This window comes from Protopterus annectens, chromosome 9.part0 (assembly GCF_019279795.1).
Source record: "Protopterus annectens isolate FY-2018-M chromosome 9.part0, PAN1.0, whole genome shotgun sequence".
In the NCBI taxonomy this organism is placed as follows: Eukaryota; Metazoa; Chordata; order Ceratodontiformes; family Protopteridae; genus Protopterus; species Protopterus annectens.
The window spans coordinates 1,593,924,757-1,593,941,755 of record NC_056743.1 but is presented as its reverse complement, the minus strand read 5'-3'; the positions used below and the strand labels follow the sequence as shown (position 1 = coordinate 1,593,941,755).

The following is a 16,999-nucleotide window of genomic DNA, read 5'->3' as shown; positions in this document are numbered from 1 at the left end:
GGAAAAAATTCACATAGATTTACCAAAGACTTTTATCTACCAGTTCTGAATATTTTTGTTGAAAAATAATAAATTATTTCCTGTATTTTATATTAGTCTTATGGAGCTCTGAGAATCTGCTGCTTTCAGTTAGCCATTCAGGCTCCTGCCCCGCCAATAGGGACTACTCTTGATGGGTCGAGAATGCTTTCCCACTTTTTCCCTGTCAAAGGGTAATCCCTCCATCCAGAACAGCTCTTGGAGTTCCATGTAAGCTGAGCAAGTATTTACTAGAATTGTTTGTTAGCAGTGGGGGGTGCTAAATATTCATTGTTATTTCTTGATTTTCATAAAAGTACTCACTAGTTTTAAGAGGTGAATTAATAATCTTATGTAGTTGACACATTATATCTTGACAAATGGGTATATCTACTGGTGGCTGAGTTGAAATTCCTTGCATGTTAGTTCCCCAAAGCACAAGACCCTAAGGAACACAATGCACTGATAATGATTTCCTTCTTTTGGGAGATATCTCACTCCTTGATTTGGTGCAACCTTGGATTTGATATCTATAAGTTTGGGGAGGGGGCACTTGCACTTCACTTTTTGCCCTGCTGAGTTTTGGTCGCTAGTTTTTAGCATTTCTGATGCTTATTTTACTGCTCAGTATTTCATAATAGTACCTGGCAGATGCTGTCATAAGACTGCAGCTGTCCAGAGCTGGAAACTTATGAGAAAAAGATGCCAAATTCTGATTGATGGAAAGGATGACCCTAACCATAGCACTCTTTAGGGAAGGTTGTGCCATAGATCAACTGATAACAGAATATACCTGTTATATTTATAAAACTTACAAGTTGCACAGAAATGTGAGTTGGACATACACACACACACACACACACATATATATATATATATATATATATATATATATATATAGTGAAATAAGACAGTATTGTTTCAAAACTTGAAGCATTTGGCATTAACTGTAACTGTAAACTAGGAAGGACATCTTTGAGGAATTTGAAGGGTATGATGCAGAGGTGATTGCATAGGAGTCATGGTTGTGGTGATCATCATTAGAGAGTAAGGTGAGCATTTTTTCTTATGGTGCAGTAATCACTGAAAGGGTTGACTGAGTGGGAAGCTAGTGTCCTTCAGATCCTGATTATGTTTGTGTGCTTGGCACTTGGATGGCGGATGGGATTTATTATTATAATGAAATGTTGTGATTTATATTATGGGTGATTTTTGGAGTAGGAAATCCCCAGCATGGTGATTAAGATCAAATTGCAAACTCACACAAGTTACATAGAAAGCCTGCTGCTTAGGCAGGTGATTAGAATCATACAAGTGAAAGGATAATATTCATTCTCATTTAGGACTCAAAACATAATGTCTGCAGCATACAGTGGTGGTACCGCTGTCACTGTACCAGCAAGAACCTCTGTAAAGATAGGGGTGCAACCCAAATGAAATGGAGTTGGCAGAAAATATTGAATTATAATCATCATAAGGGTGAATTAAGTAGCATAGTATAAGATGCTGTTGGTAACAGCTGGCAGTGGACTAAAGAAGCATTCATTGTATTTGCTTATTGCACATGGTACTGAGTACTGTGTCTGAAATACTGCATCCATTTCTTCTTTCAGGCAGTACATATATAAAGGCTTTAGGACAGTACGAAAACATTTGTAGTTTTAGGTGAATGCGTACTAAAAGAAAAGAGAAGCGAAAGGCAGTCCACTATCAATGCACTGACTGGGAAAGATCAATGTGACAGAGATACTGGTGGCAACTGGAAGGAGACTGTTTCAAAGTTAAAAAAGTATTTAAAGAAAAAGGGGGTGAGGTTCAGGAATGCATTGTTAAAGGGAGCAGTGGAACACAGGTCAAAAGAATGGTTGTGATGGAGGAAGACGTGGAGAAGGTATGCACATCTCGACTATTCTGCCAGAATTTTCCAAAATGAGTAGTTGTTTGAGCATTTTCACTTGTTTTATTGGGTCATTTCAAAAAAGCAGGGCCACAGACAGATGTTTTATAGCATGTATTTTTTTTTATTTATTACACTTGTTTCAGAACACACATTCTGCATTACTTAAATTGGTAAGTGTATATCACAGTTTTCCTCAGTGTATTAAATGTGACTTATTTCTTATTTATGCTGTGGTGGTTTCCAAAGCAACTGTAGCTATTTTAGAAATAGCCATGCTGCCTTACTATTTCAGTTTTGAGGTCATTATTTTTAAGAGCACAATGTGTGTAGGGACTATACATGCCTCCGTAGCATGAGCTTCTGAGATGTTAACAGATATGTCCTCTTCCTACATTGAGGTAGAATTTCCCCTTTGATGGCAGGCTGTTGCTTCTGGTTTCTTTCCTATTGTCTGAAACTTCAGCCGCATATGCTGCCACATATACATTGCCAAAACCATCATTTGTTGTGCCATTGATGCCTGTAATACCATCTTCAGGGTCCTATGAGCCATAAGTCTGCAAGGACAGTTTTACACATATATGAGTATCTACTCCCCCAAACCAAAGCCTTCTTTCCTAACAGTATTACCTTTTGGCATTTATTTATAACTTTATTTTTAGATATCCAGCTGACATGCTCACAGTTCATTTAAACTTGCAGTCTCAGGCAGTCATTTCTACTTCTTCCTATACCTGAATCTATTCAATTTGAGTATGTTCTTTAATTACTCAAATATCTACTAATTTTTACCCTCTTGAAGATGCCATCTAGAGGCAGGGGATGGGTTTCCCAAGGTTGTTATACAGTGGGAATGGCATTTCTGTTTTATCTACCTACTGAGCACCCAAGAATCTGAACACTGACCTAAGCCGTAAGTCACTGCTTTTCTCACCCCACAGCTCTGACTAGTTCAACCTCTACTCCCAGAGCCTGACTGTAATCTATCTGGTCTCCACCATGAGTCAGTTAGCTGAGTTTCTGCATCCTGCTTTTTACCATGTGTAGGATGGCTTTTACATTCTGTGCATTTCACAAGGTGAAGTCCTTGGCCATGTGGGGCATAGAGATAACCGTAGGTATGCATAGTCTGCAAATATATATTTGCCTTCCTTATGGCCTCTTTTAATATCACTGGTCATGTATTGACAGACATACATCTGTGTAACTTAACATTCAAGATGGCGTACATTCTCCTTCAGCAGTGGCACATAGTGCTTTCTTTAGTCCTGATAAAGAAAGTCCACTCCTGTTACTGTGGCAGCATTTGTTATTACTAATTTTTCTATAACAAGAAAAGGTAAGAAATACCCCCCCCCCCCCCATCTTGGCTTCCCCTGCTATGTACGTGACCTGTAGTGCTTTGTCCCTTGCTCTTAATTTTATGAATTATTGATCATATTTGTTTTGTGTTTACATGTCATTCACTGCAAGATAGCCATGCTGGGCAGTATATGAAACTGATTTAGGTAGAACATATCAGAGTTCCAAGTAAAATGATTCACTTTATATCTTTTCTTAGAGCAAAGAAGAAGTAATGGCAGTACGTCTTCGAGAAGCTGATAGCATGGCAGCTGTAGCAGAATTACGGCAACAGATAGCTGAGCTGGAAATTCAGGTAGGAAATTCTAAAATTGAATTGCAAGATTGTACTTTGCACTTCATCTTGTTCTGCTTCTGGTACCCGTAGATTACAGCAAACTGCAGCTCTGATGTACTCATGAGCAGAATCATTGAAAATTTCTGAATCATAAGAAATACAAGGCTATTAGACCAGAGGCTATGTATGCCTTGCCAATAACCACCCTCAGCTCTACCAACCCTTTCAAGGAGGGCATTGACTGTAAGCCCTGCAGTTTATTTTAGGACACCTATCTGATTGTCTGCACTGCTTGACGTTCAAGGAAAGTCTATTCCAGACCAAGGGGAGTCCGTGTGCAGTCAACCTATCTCTTCATTTAGTTTTATATATTCCCTAAAATGGATTGAGATCTGTTGTTCTAATGTTGGCTGAACTATCTGGCACACTGTGAAGAAGGAGATCTTGGGTAATAGGATTCCAGGGGGCATGGAAATTAAGACATAGGTCTGCTCCAAGACTCTGTAAGATGTTGAGCACAGGGAGAGTGATTCAAGGCTTTCCTAATAGCTAAGATTTTTGAAGCCTGAGATTCTTTTTTGTTACGATCTTCTGTGGCCTTTTGAGTTTTTTGATATTTCTAGCGAGATACTCGCCAAATGGTGCATTATGTTTTATAATAAGTCTCACAAAGGCAGAGTACATGGAGAACAATAACTTCCTTGTTTTTACAAGATGTCCTTGGTGATTAGTTGCAATATATAGAAGGACATCCTGACTATGTTTGCTGCATAATGATCAAAGGAGAGGAAGACATCTACCCGGGTCTCTGATGACAGAGTTATTGGAGAGTAGGGTGTTGTAGATCAGAGAAACATATGTGTGCAATGTCTTTTAGAAGCATGCGAGGCTGTGTGTGCATCTATAAATTCCAGACACGTGCAATCCCTAGTGCCATTTTGTAGAAGAAGCCATTGAGTGAGCATGTATGATCATAGTAGTTTGTATACAAGTTACTTAAGTCATAGTCAATAATTCTTTACAGTGATGTGTTTATATAGAATAAAGCTGCTTAAACAGACCCACGAAGATTTGTTTATTCGTGTACCAACACAAAAGCGATAGGTGTCATTAATGCAGTAGGTGATAGCATTTTTCCTGTTTTCCAAGGAGATGATATTGCACTTCATAGTGTTTAGTATGAGCCCTTCCTCGGTGCACCGGGTATTAACATGTGATAATTCCATCAGAAGGAATTGTGCATCATTTATTGATTTGATAACTACACCCTTCATGAGTGAACTTAGCCAGAGCTCCAGTACAGACTTCTGGCAGCCACTGGTCACCTTTTCATTAACTGAAGGGGCATCACCAACCCTGGCAGCATGTGTTCTGTCTTTGAGCCAATTTGCAGTCTGTCTTACAACATAGAGATATATGTTTAAGGCTAATAGCTGGTTTATAGTCCCATCATATGGTATGGTAATCACTAAGACTGTTACAATTCATTAATTCTGACAACCTTGTAGAAAGCATGAATGTGGCACCATGGTTACCTCTTCTGAACCTTAAAATATTCCATCTTTGTTTAAATCCAATACAAAAAGACTAGCACTTCAGTTCTAGGCCTTCAAATGCTCTTAAAATCCATGTACACATTCTCTTTATTTAAATACTTTTACAAAAATCACAGAACAAAACAGTAATATGGGACAAATAAAGTGTTAAATTACAAATATTAAAACAGTAATATGGGACAAATAAAGTGTTAAATTACAAATATACACACACACACACACACACACACACACACACACACACAAACACACACACACGCTGGATATAAGTTTACACACCCCTGTTAAAATGCCAGGTTTTTGTGATATAAAAAAATGAGACCACAATAAATCATTTCAAATCTTTTCCCACCTTTAATGTGACCTATAACCTATACAATTCAATTGAAAAACAAACAAATCTGTTAGGGGAAAAATATAAAAAAATAAAAAAAACATACAATACGCTGGTTAAATAAGTGTGCACACCCTTAAACTAATACTTTGTTGTGTATTCACACCCTTAAACTAATACTTTGTTGAAGCACCTTTTGATTTAATTACAGCATCCAGGCTTCTTGGGTAGGAGTCTGTCATTTTGACACATCTTGACTTGGCAATATGTGCTTACTCTTCCTTGCAAAAGTGCTGCAAATCTGTCAGATTGCGAGGGCATCTCTTGTGCACAACCCTCTTCAGGTCACCCCATAGAATTTCTATTGGATTTAGGTCTGGGCTCTTGCCGGGCCATTCCAAAACTTTAACTTTCTTCTGCTGAAACCATTCTTTTGTTGATTTGGATGTATACTTGGGGTCATTGTTGTGTTGAAAGGTGAAATTCCTCTTCATCTTCAGTTTTCTGGCAGACACCTGAAGGTTTTGGGCCAAAAGTGACTGGTATTTGGAACTGTTCATAATTCCCTCCAACTTGACTAAAGCCCCAGTTCCAGCTGAAGAAAAGCAACCACAAAGTATGATACTGCCACCATCATGCTTCACCATCAGGATGGTGTTCTTTTGGTGATGTGAAGTGTTGTTTTTGTGCCAAACGTACATTTTGGAATTGTGGCCAAAAAGTTCAACCTTGGTCTCATCAGACCATAACACATTTTCCCACATGCTTTTGGGAGACTTGATGTATGCTTTTGGAAATTTTAGTCGGGTCAGGATGTTTTTCTGTGTAAGAAAAGGCTTCTGTCTTGCAACCCTATCCCGTAGTCCAGACATATGGAGAATACGGGAGGTTGTTGTCCCATGTAGTAGACAACCAGTACTTGCCAGAAATTCCTGCAGCTCCTTCAGTGTTGCTATAGGTCTCTTGGCAGCCTCCCTGACCAGTTGTCATCTCATTCAGTGTTACTGTAGGTCTCTTGGCAGCCTCCCTGACCAGTTTTCATCTTGTCTTTTCATCAATGTTGGAGGGGCATCCAGTTCTTTGCAACTTGACTGTTGTCCCATATTTTCTCCACTTTTTGATAACTATCTTCACTGTGTTCCATGGTATATCCAATGCTGTGGAAATTGTTTTTTGACCCTTCTCCTGACTCATACCTTTCAACAATGAGATCCCTTTGATGCTTTGTAAGCTCTCTGCGAATCATGGCTTTTGCTGTAGCAGGCAACTGAGTAAATGTCAGGAAAATCCTACAAGGACAGCTGAACTTTATTTGGGATTAATCAGAGTCTCTTTAATTGATGGCAGGTGTGTGTCCAAGAAGACTGAATGCTGTAATTAAATCAAAAGGTGCTTCAACAAAGTATTAGTTTAAGTGTGTGCGCACACAACAAAGTATTAGTTTAAGGGTGTGCACACTTATGCAATCAGCGTATTGTACATTTTTTATTTTTCCCCCTAACAGATGTTTGTTTTTCAATTGAATTGTACAGGTTATAGGTCTCATTAAAGGTGGGGAAAGTTTTGAAATGATTTATTATGGTCTAATTTTTTTATATGACAAATTACCTGGCATTTTAACAGGGGTGTGTAAACTTTTTATATCCACTGTAATTTACAGACGCAAGCAATTTAAATATGGACATGATTGAATCTGGTTAATATAGACATAAAAGTAAGAAAGGGGAAAAATATTGATAAAAAAGGTTTGCCATATTATGGTTAATCTGGAATCATAGGGTTAAGGAAATCATGTTCAATGAAGTGAAAAATGGGACTTAGCAATGATGTTGAAAAAAAATAAGGTTTTGGTTGTGGAAACTGAAGTGGGGGTCAAAAAAGTAGTAGGTATGTGCTATATATGATGATGCAGATTGAAAAAGGCAGATGTGATTTGTAAATAATATTTTATAAATAGTTGAAAATATGTATGTAGAATGTAAATAAGTAGTAATGTAAATAATTTGTGATTTTGTAAAATACATATGGATTATGCAAATAAAGAACCCCCTAGTCTTTTTGATAGGTGCCATGGAATCTTGTACATCCACTTGAGCTTCCACCAACGCAAGCAGATGAGGGCCTCACTTTAATGTGTCATTTGATGGGCAACACCTCAGGAGAGCAGAAAAATCCTGCATATGGTTCTCACAAAAAAAAGTGTCTTTCTTCTAAAAGTTCCAGTAACAACTGCTCAGTGACTGAATAATCACATACAAGGTAGCTGGAACCACAAGACAAGATGGCATCCCCTCCCCCCCACACACACATGCATGCATTTTCCACAGATTCATGGACTTTGCTCTCAGCTGAAAAAAAGCTTATTCAACTACAGTAGCAGAAAATCAGTCTTGTAATTTTCTGTTAGAGTATTTTAGTATGTGTTGAGATTTAGATAAAAAAAGTGGAAACTTGCATCTTTTGTCCTGCTTGCATCTGCATCTTATTGGCTGGCTTGGATGATGCAGATGTAATGCTGGCACCATGACTGGATGAATGAAAAGCAAAAAAAAAAAAAAAAAAAACAAAAAAAGGTTGTCCTGCAGAAGTACCTCTCAACAACAGATTCCCCCTCATACTTTTCCCTTGTGCCGTTTGATTTACAGTCACTAATGCCATTCAGAACTTTCATGCTTCTTATTCCTTCTTTTTTGCTTAAAAAGTGCATATTGATGCCTCAGGTGTCAATAGGTTTATGCAGTATTTTTTTCACAAGACTGGCAAATCCTTGACTTCAGTGTTTGTGTATTGTCTGTCTTAGTACAAGTGCATGTGTGCAGGCCTGCGTAAGTCCAAGTAAGGGAGTGTGTGTGTTTATATACACAATCTTGTTTTTTCTTTCCTGCTTTTGCAGAGCTTCCCTGACTTTTCCTCATTTTTTCCACTGTCCCTGATAACATTTTTTAATTTTCTGGTATATCTCTGAGTAGTTCAGACAAGTCACTAATGCTAGACATTGTTCAGAAACAGCATGTTGGTGCAAAACCTGTAGCACTGTTAAATTTTTAAGGTAAATTAAAATGATATTTAAAATTGTCCCTAATTCCACACCCCCAGTTATTGTTTATGTCCAGAATTCTTAAGACAAGAAGTTGAGAGGTATACATGAAGCAATACCTCTTAACTGTACCTGATTTTGAAAAGCATCTCTAATTTTTGCCTCGCTTTTTTTGCCCTGTTCTTGATGTTATGGTATGTCACTGAGGATTGCAGATAAAGGAATAGTTCTACAAGTTAGAGATTCGTAGTACTTACTGTTCAGAGAATGCATGCTGATGCAAAAATTGTTCTATTACCGTTTAAGTGAATTAGAATAGTTATAAAACTTATTTTTTAATATATTTATTAAATTATCACTTCAAACATGGGCAAACATGTATTATATTATTATAGAAGAAAATAAACCATAGTGAGATGTTTCCTTTCCAGTTACATAAATTATGCATCACACGTTCTTTTTATAACTATCAGTCCAGCATTGTACAAATTGCTGAATCCCTGCCTTCCTTTAAACCTCACTCCTCCTTCAACTGAACATTATTCTGCTTGCATCGTTCCCAAGTTCCATTTTTTTCTATGTGATTTGCTAATCCCCTGTTCAAAAGGTCCAACTTCTGTTTCTTTTTTCATTGTTAAAATATTCAGTACTTCAAATACAGTTGGTTTAGACTTTGATTTCCATTTTCTAGTAACTATGTTTCTTGGCAACCACTAGAGTTAAACTTAACAGGGCCGTACTATGTCTAAGCAATACAGATCCTGTGTCCCAGCTGAAAATAATAATTTCTTTAGTTACACCCATTTGCTCACTGAATATTTCTGACAAAGTATTCTATAGGGAATTGTAAAGTCTGCCAACTCATTACACTCCCAGAGCATATGTTCCCAATTTCCTGTTTACTCTCTATCACACCTCCAACATTTGCCATCTTCCTGAGGAAACATTATTTGGAGTCTGATTGTGGTATAAAATACCAATGCAAACACTGCCAAGGAAATATCCTAAACTTTATAGACTTTGTTGCATACTTCTGAGACGTATATATGTCCTCCCGTTGTTCCCTTGCAAATTGCTTATCCAAAAATGTCACTTATTTTTGTCCCCCCATTTTTTTGGCTGCGTCCAGAAGATAAGTATGCAGGGACTCCCCACTCCAATTGTGCTAAACAAACAAAAAGATGTCCTCTGAGTAGTGTTTACTATTACCACTGCCAACAGTTTTATCCATCTTTCTGCCACAACTAAAAAAAAATGCACCTGCAAAACAATTGTACAGTTTCTGTCAGTCTCTAATTAAATGATTACTAGACTAGAAACTGCCATGACAGCACTGCAGTTGGTTGAAAAGGGCAACCGATCAGAGGCACTTAGATTGCACAGTTCTTGATAATCTCTATCACAGTAATATGTGACTAGAGATTGTCAACTCAGCACTGCGATCACTTGGTTATACTGCATAGCAGTACAACATGGATTGGCTACCATGTCTTTTTACTATGATCAGGAAAAAATGAAATTGCTGGCATTATATTTTCACTGATTCATACAGTATGTGTGGCAAAGTTAGCCCTTATTAACACCCACCCTTATGCAGCACTTTTTGTCTCCATGAGGGACAGACAAGTCAGGATGGGGATGAATGTGTCTGCCCCTTTAAAATCGTCAAGGTATGTCTTAAAGAAAATAGTTATCAATCTGTTATGTAGCATATGTCAGAGATGGGGAAAACATTTTATAATAAATGTGTTCTTCAAGCTTGTCTTGTTTGTTTCTTGATAGAGATTCAAATCTTTAGTTTGAGTGTTTTGCAGAACCATTTGTTTTGTAGAAGGGAGGTATAGGAGGTCAAGCAGGGTTGAATCATTAATAACAGAGAATGGTAGACATAAATAACAACACAGGAGTTTATACAAGATGGAATGTACGGAAAGAGTTTCAAGCCTGTCCTGGTAAATGATGATCTCGTTTGGTGATCTTTTTAGGTAGGAACTTCTGGAGTTTTTGTAGTTGTATGATGTGTTTGGATAGATGTATGCAAAAAGGGTTATTATATTATATAATTGGTCTGATCAAGGTCAAGTATACAGGAAGGCTTTCCTGACCACTGCTGCTGCATGGTGGTCAAAAGAAATGGAGTTGCATACAAGGGTGTCGAGATCTCTGATGACCATAGCTTTCTGGAGTGATGTGCCAACTATAATGTAAGCTGTTGTCATTTTCTTTTCACCAAAAGTGGCAATACTACACTCCCTTGCATTTAACTTAATTTCTTAATTAATACACTGTATTTGATGAGTGTATGATGCTGTGGGCAGTGTGTACACTTGCTGATATCAGCTATTGAGTAAAATTACACCACCAGTTTGCATTTGTTGGGAAGTTTCATTTGTGATATTTCCCGGTTAGTGGTTTGGAGATTTGACAAGTAGATACTGACCAGAAGGGATCCCAGTTCTGAGCCCTGAGAAATGCCTCTAACCACCTTTTAGCTTTCTGTGGTGGCACTTGCTACTTTAACTAAGTGGATTACATCTATCATCCAGTTTTCTGTTTGTCTTACAACATAAGTGTCTGTATTTAGGCATTTAAGCTTTCCTGGGATTTTTTTTAGCACAGGTGTTTTATTATTTTTTTTGCTGTATCTTCCCTTTAAGAAACCCACTATCTTTCTAATATTGGAAGTTTCCTGTCAGGGACCACTGTTTTTAGCTTTAAGCTATTTAGGAACCCCTTTTTGTGAGAAATGTATAGTTTGTGTAAATATTATGTACTTTATTCTAATTTTTGGGAAGTGTTTTCTTTGGCCAAGAATTATTATGGGGTATATTAGTGTTTGGGTTCACTGTGTGACACCTTACCTGCCATTTTTTCTGTTGTAGAATTGTGAAAAGGGGTTTTCTGACATTAATTTATTGCGTATGCATTATTGTATTTTAGGGACTCCAACTGTAAGTGTGCCACTTATGAACTTTATTTGACAACTTGCCTTTTGACCGACTCATTCCAGCAAAGCTGTACCGCATTCAAGACTTCCACCTTGGTCATAGTATGGATACTTACCCCATTCCAGTTAGTTTAGCTCTCAATGTACATAGAAAGAAAAACACAACTTACAAAAGAGCCCTTGCCAACTCCAGGGGTTCAGTCAACATCTTAGCTGATGGTGGGTAACTAGAGTGGCCGTTAGTCATTCCTTAGAACATTCACTTACCTCTCTGGCTTAATCTGGTGTAGTCCTTTCAGCCATCATGAACCAAGGTTTCAGCCACATCTTCATCAGCGGTTGCAGTGTCAGAGATGGATGTGGGAGAACTTGGTCCTCGCAGACTCCTTTGGAGGAATTTTTCTTTCATCAGACAATTGCCAGGTGGTGTTTTTTTTTGGGGGGGGGGCAGGGAACAAATGGATGCTCCCCCTGAAGTGGGGATATATGTTGTGTTACAAGTGATTATGCCAAATTTCACTCCCATACATGCCTACTGCAGTGTCAGCTTTGGAGGATGTATTTAATGCGGCCTGTAACAATCCTGAATGTCGTCCTTCAGGTCTGATGTTGTCATTTTCATTCATTCCTCAGATCCGATCACTGCAACTGCTTCTGGATCCTGCCTCCTCTCGGCTCCCTTCCCTTTTTTTTGGGAATGGTCACATAGACATTATCATTCTAGACCATCATCAACAGCATCCTCTATACAATCTTCCAAAGATCTGACTGAAGCCGATGTGGACATGATGATGAGGAAATTCCTCTTGACACAGATTCAAATGTGAGTTCTGGCTCCAGCCCCATCAGGTCCAGAGACATTTATCAGTACTACTACCCCATTATTGGCTCCTTCTTTGATCCGATCATTTGTTTTGGAGTCATTGGATCCAAAGATTCCATAGTTCTCTGGTGGTGTCCCTGAATGGACCAGCCCCAAGCACCTCAGAGCCATAGCTTTGGCAACAGATAAGGGGTATTGGAGAAAACAGTGAAGCTATCAGAGCCATCTCTGCCCCTCGGAGTCTTGACACTAGATAGTTCAGCTACAACTCTCTCCTCAAATAGTTTGCCTTCAGGGCAGAGAGAGACAACTGTCCATAAGGACTGTCTCTTTCTCTCCAAGGCATTATGTTTTTGAGGCAGTGGAGAGAGCTCTCTCTGTTCCAACAGTTCGGACTTCTCTCCCCTCTTCGACTCTGACTACCCAGCTCTGTTTGACTCTGCATTTAGAGCATCAACCAACTGTGCAACTGGGATAGCCAGCCCAAACTAGTCTCCAGAACAACCAATGGGGTATACTAATCTATTCTGACACTTCTTCAGAGCATCCCACCAAAGAAGTTCCTAGGAAGAGAAAGTGTAAAAAGAGGCACTTGAACTTTCCACAAGAGTCTATCACAGAAGATACCAACATTGATTAGGGGAAGGGTCCCCAATATCACCACCAGACGACATCTTATTTGGAGATATCCTAGAACTTCTAAAGCAAAAGGGTGTTGGTCTCTTGACAACCTTTCCCAAGAGGAGTCGCAATTCCTGGTCTCCTGACAACTTTTCCCAAGAGGGGTCGGAATTCCTGGAGGCTTTTGGAGTGGGCCCGTCTACCTCCTGGGTGACCCCACCCACGGATGAGCTCATTGATTTTGTCTCTTGACGGGTGTGGAAGAAGACTGACACCATCAGGCTTCTCCCCAAAAGACAAGATAAGATCCTGGCACCACCAAAGGACAGAGAATAGTAAAGCAAGGGAGTACCAGTTGATTCCATGGACATAGCGGCAGCTATGAAGAAGGAACTAGCAGAAAAAATTCCTCTGTCTACCCCCTAACAGGAAGTCTAGGGCGCTGGACAGATTTAGGAAGCATGTCTGTGCTTCAGCGACCCTTGCCCTTCAGTCGCTGAATTATTTACCACACTTCACAAGCCTCCAGAGGGATTTGATTAAGTAGCTTACCAAATCCCTCACTGGGACCATATACTCCAAGGGAGAGAGCATTGTTGCCTCAAAGTTGGCTACCCTTCAGTCCATTTCAAGCTAGTCCATATGGCTTCTCTCCCATGCAGCTGAAGGTACCTCACAGGCTGTTGGCTCAGGCATTTCCATCAGGAGACATGCCTGGATGTGCTTGTGTGATTTTGTAGAACCCTTCAAATGTTCCTTCATCAATGCTCCTTTTGTTGAAAGTTTTTTATTTGTCCCTAAAGTAAAAGACACACACTGTAGGTGTAAGCAGGAAGGAAAAACCCTTTCTGCTGTGAGCATACATTTTTCTAACCCTCAACGGACATTTTCTACAGACCAAAGAGGCTGGAAATATTTTTTTATTTACTTTATTTATTTGTTTGCCATTTGTTAACCGGGTTAGTCCAACTGCGCTGGGGCCCTTTTTCAGTGGAGACCCAAGGAGAAAAGCTCCAAATATTATAGTAGAACATTACAGTAGATAAAATTGATAATGATTACAGGATTAAACAAGATAAAAATATCTAACATGAGATAGGTAATATAGGATAACAAGGTCAATTTCTTTTTACAGGTGATTACATGCTAATTGGAGAGAGAGAACAAAATGTACATAGAGCAAATATGTCAATAGTAAGTTATGAAAAAGACAACATAAGAATAAAGACAACTGTGGACAAGGATGGGAAGATAATTGTAGAGAGAGGACAAGTGTAGAGTGAATAACAGAAAAAAAGAAAAACCCTAGGTAGTAGGTAGATGAGAAAAGCATCATAAATAGAAAAAAATATTGTAACAGTACCGTAAGTGGAAGTTGAGAGGCCATCATTATGATTAGTAAAGTTTATTGATATGTAGGAGATGGGTGGAGAATTGTGGGGAACAGGAAAACAAGTTATGTTGGGTCATTGCAAGGGCATGACCATGACATGTGGAAGGTTTCTTTTAGTGCTGTTTTAAAGGAGATGAAATTAATGATAGTTCTGACTTGTAGTGGCAGTTTGTTCCAAACATTTGCAACAGAATAGCTGTAAAGTGATTTGCCAGTATTTTTATTGGACTTAAAAACTTGCAGTAGGTACTGTTGAGAGCTACAGAGAGCACGGTTTGGAGTGTATGAGTGGATTAGATTAGAAAGTAAGGAGAATAAAATGGATTCTGTAAGATGAAGTGTACTGTGAGAAGCTGGGGTAGTAGAATTTGGTGATGAAATTCGAGCCATTTCAGGATTTTTAGGGCTATACAGTCATGGGTGCAATTGGGTAGATTAGAGGCAAATCTTGCTATTGTGTTGTAGGTAAGTTCTAATTTAATGAGGTGATTAGACTGGAGGTTTGTGAGTATAGGGGCAGCATAGAGTAGTATGGATATTAGAAAAGCTGGAGGAATAAGTGAGAAATGTATCATCAGAAAAAGCAAAAATGAGCCACACAAATCTGGTACACTATGATAATTCCGAGGAGTTTTGTGTGAGGTTCAGTGGAGATAGCTGTGTTGTTCAGAGAGGTGACAGAAAAGGTAGATGTGATGTTATCCTATCTCGCCTTCATTCTTAACTGATTGGGTTCAGAACTGATCCTGTGTTCTGATTAAGCCTTATACAAAAGTTCCAGGTCTTCCACTAGCTTGTGGTTGTAACCCTATCCCATCATGTCCTAGGAAAGCTCCCTAGATCTTGTTTGCTGATATAACAATAGGTACCAAATGAAACTGTCAAAAAAAAGCGCAATGAAAAAGGTCAGAGAACATTTATGTCCAATTGTATCAGCTCTGTCCTCCAGGAGCCAAAGTTTGGGGGAAGGAGGGTGGGATGCAAGAATGAAGACTAAATGGACAACACACATGGAACATTATGGTGAGTACATAACTTCTTTATGTGATGCTGTTCTATATTGCCTTCATTCTTAACTGGTTAGGACAGCGTACCTAGCACCATCTTTCTTGAGTGGCTCAGAGGAGAATATTCTTCAGAACAGTGGACACAAAAGAGACCCTGTTCCTGAAGGCTAAATCCACTTTATAATGTGTGATAAAGGTATGAGGCCTTGCCCATGTTGCTGCAGCACAGATGGTATCAATTGGTAGTCTTGCCCAAAAAGCAGAAGTTGTTGCTATGACTCTTGTAGAATGACCTTTTACTTTGTTGGGGAGTTGTCTGTTTTGAGATTTGCAAGTAAAGGTTGTAGACTCTGATAGCAATTTCGGAAGTGTGACTTTAAGTACAGGAGCACCTTTCTTGTATTCTGAAAGTTATACAAATAATTGGTCAGATTTTTTGAAGTCCTTTGTCCTACGTGAGGAAAAATGTAATTGTCTGTGTACATCTAGTTGGTGTAGCATGTATTCTGCCTTGTTGCCATAGTTGGGGAAAAATGGTAGTTGTATGGATTGGTTCAAATTAGATTCTGAGCATACTTTGGCTAGAAAGGATAGGTTTGTTCGTAGAGACACTCTGTCCTTGTGGAAAAGCATGTAGGGGGGCTTTATAGACAATGTTTGTAGCTCTGAAACACTTCTAGCAGAAGTGATGGCTATCAGAAGAATGGTCTTCCAAGTCAAAAACTTTAGCTCACAGGATGATGCAGGTTCAAAAGGGGGAAGAATTAAATGGGATAAGACAAAGTTCAGGTCCCATGGTGCTGGAGGGGCTTTAATGGTTGGTCTTAATAAAATAGTGCCCTTAAGAAATGTCTTGCAAAGTATGTGGGACATCACATTCAGCCCTGATTCACCTATATGGAAATTAGGTATCGTTGCTAACTGAACTCGACTAGTAGCTGCAACTGCGCCTTGAATAAATAGCTTTACCAAGAATTCAAGAATGGGTGCCATAAGGGCAGAGAAGGGGTCAGTGCAGTTAGTCAAGGCCCAAGAAGAAAATCTCTTTCATTTGCTCATATATAACTTCCTCATTGAAGCCTTATGAGATGAGATCAAGATATGTTTCACTGATGGAGAACAGTTAGGGAGCCTGGCTATGTTTGGAATTGGAGCAACCAAGCTGTCAACTTGATTGTTTGAAGGGAGTGGTGGAGTATCCCTGCTGCATGAGTCAGAAGGTCCGGAACTGGGTCCAGAATCCACGGCTCCTCCTGGAGATGATGCCAAAGGAAGGGGAACCAGATTTGACAAGGCCAGTATGGGGTGACGAGTATCAAATTCCTTCCCAATGAGCTGGCTTTCTGACGAACATTGGGTATCAGCGGAAAAGGAAGGGAAGCCATAGAGGAGCTCTGAGGGTCAATCATGTACAAGTGCATCCTTTGGTGACTGCGTTTGGCATTCATGGATGTGGCAAAAAAGTCACAGCAAGGCTGGGCCTATTTACGGAAATTCATCTCCACTACTTCTTGTTTTAGGGACCACTCATGAGGCATCAGAATCGCTCTGCTGAGTTTATCTGCTATCACGTAGGATTTCCTCTGGATGTGCATTGCTATCAGAAAACATTGGGAGGAGGTTGTCCTTTGTCTTACTCTCAGGTCCTCCCATCAAAGGGGGTAAGACCTGGTTCCTCCTTGTTTGTTTATGTACCACACAGCCAATGTGTTGTCTGTCTGTAT

The 16,999-nt window shown here is 39.3% G+C and overlaps 1 protein-coding gene across 7 annotated transcripts in view; it reads left to right on the top strand.

Annotated features, from left to right (window-relative positions):
• The window catches only part of EVI5L (ecotropic viral integration site 5 like), a 2,636,797-nt gene that overhangs the window by 2,293,385 nt on the left and 326,413 nt on the right, over positions 1–16,999 (top strand). For all 7 annotated transcript variants that reach the window (XM_044084539.1, XM_044084538.1, XM_044084535.1 and 4 more), the window contains one exon: positions 3,480–3,575. In XM_044084539.1, coding sequence (XP_043940474.1) covers positions 3,480–3,575 — 96 coding nt within the window. The remainder of the gene's footprint in view (positions 1–3,479; positions 3,576–16,999) is intronic.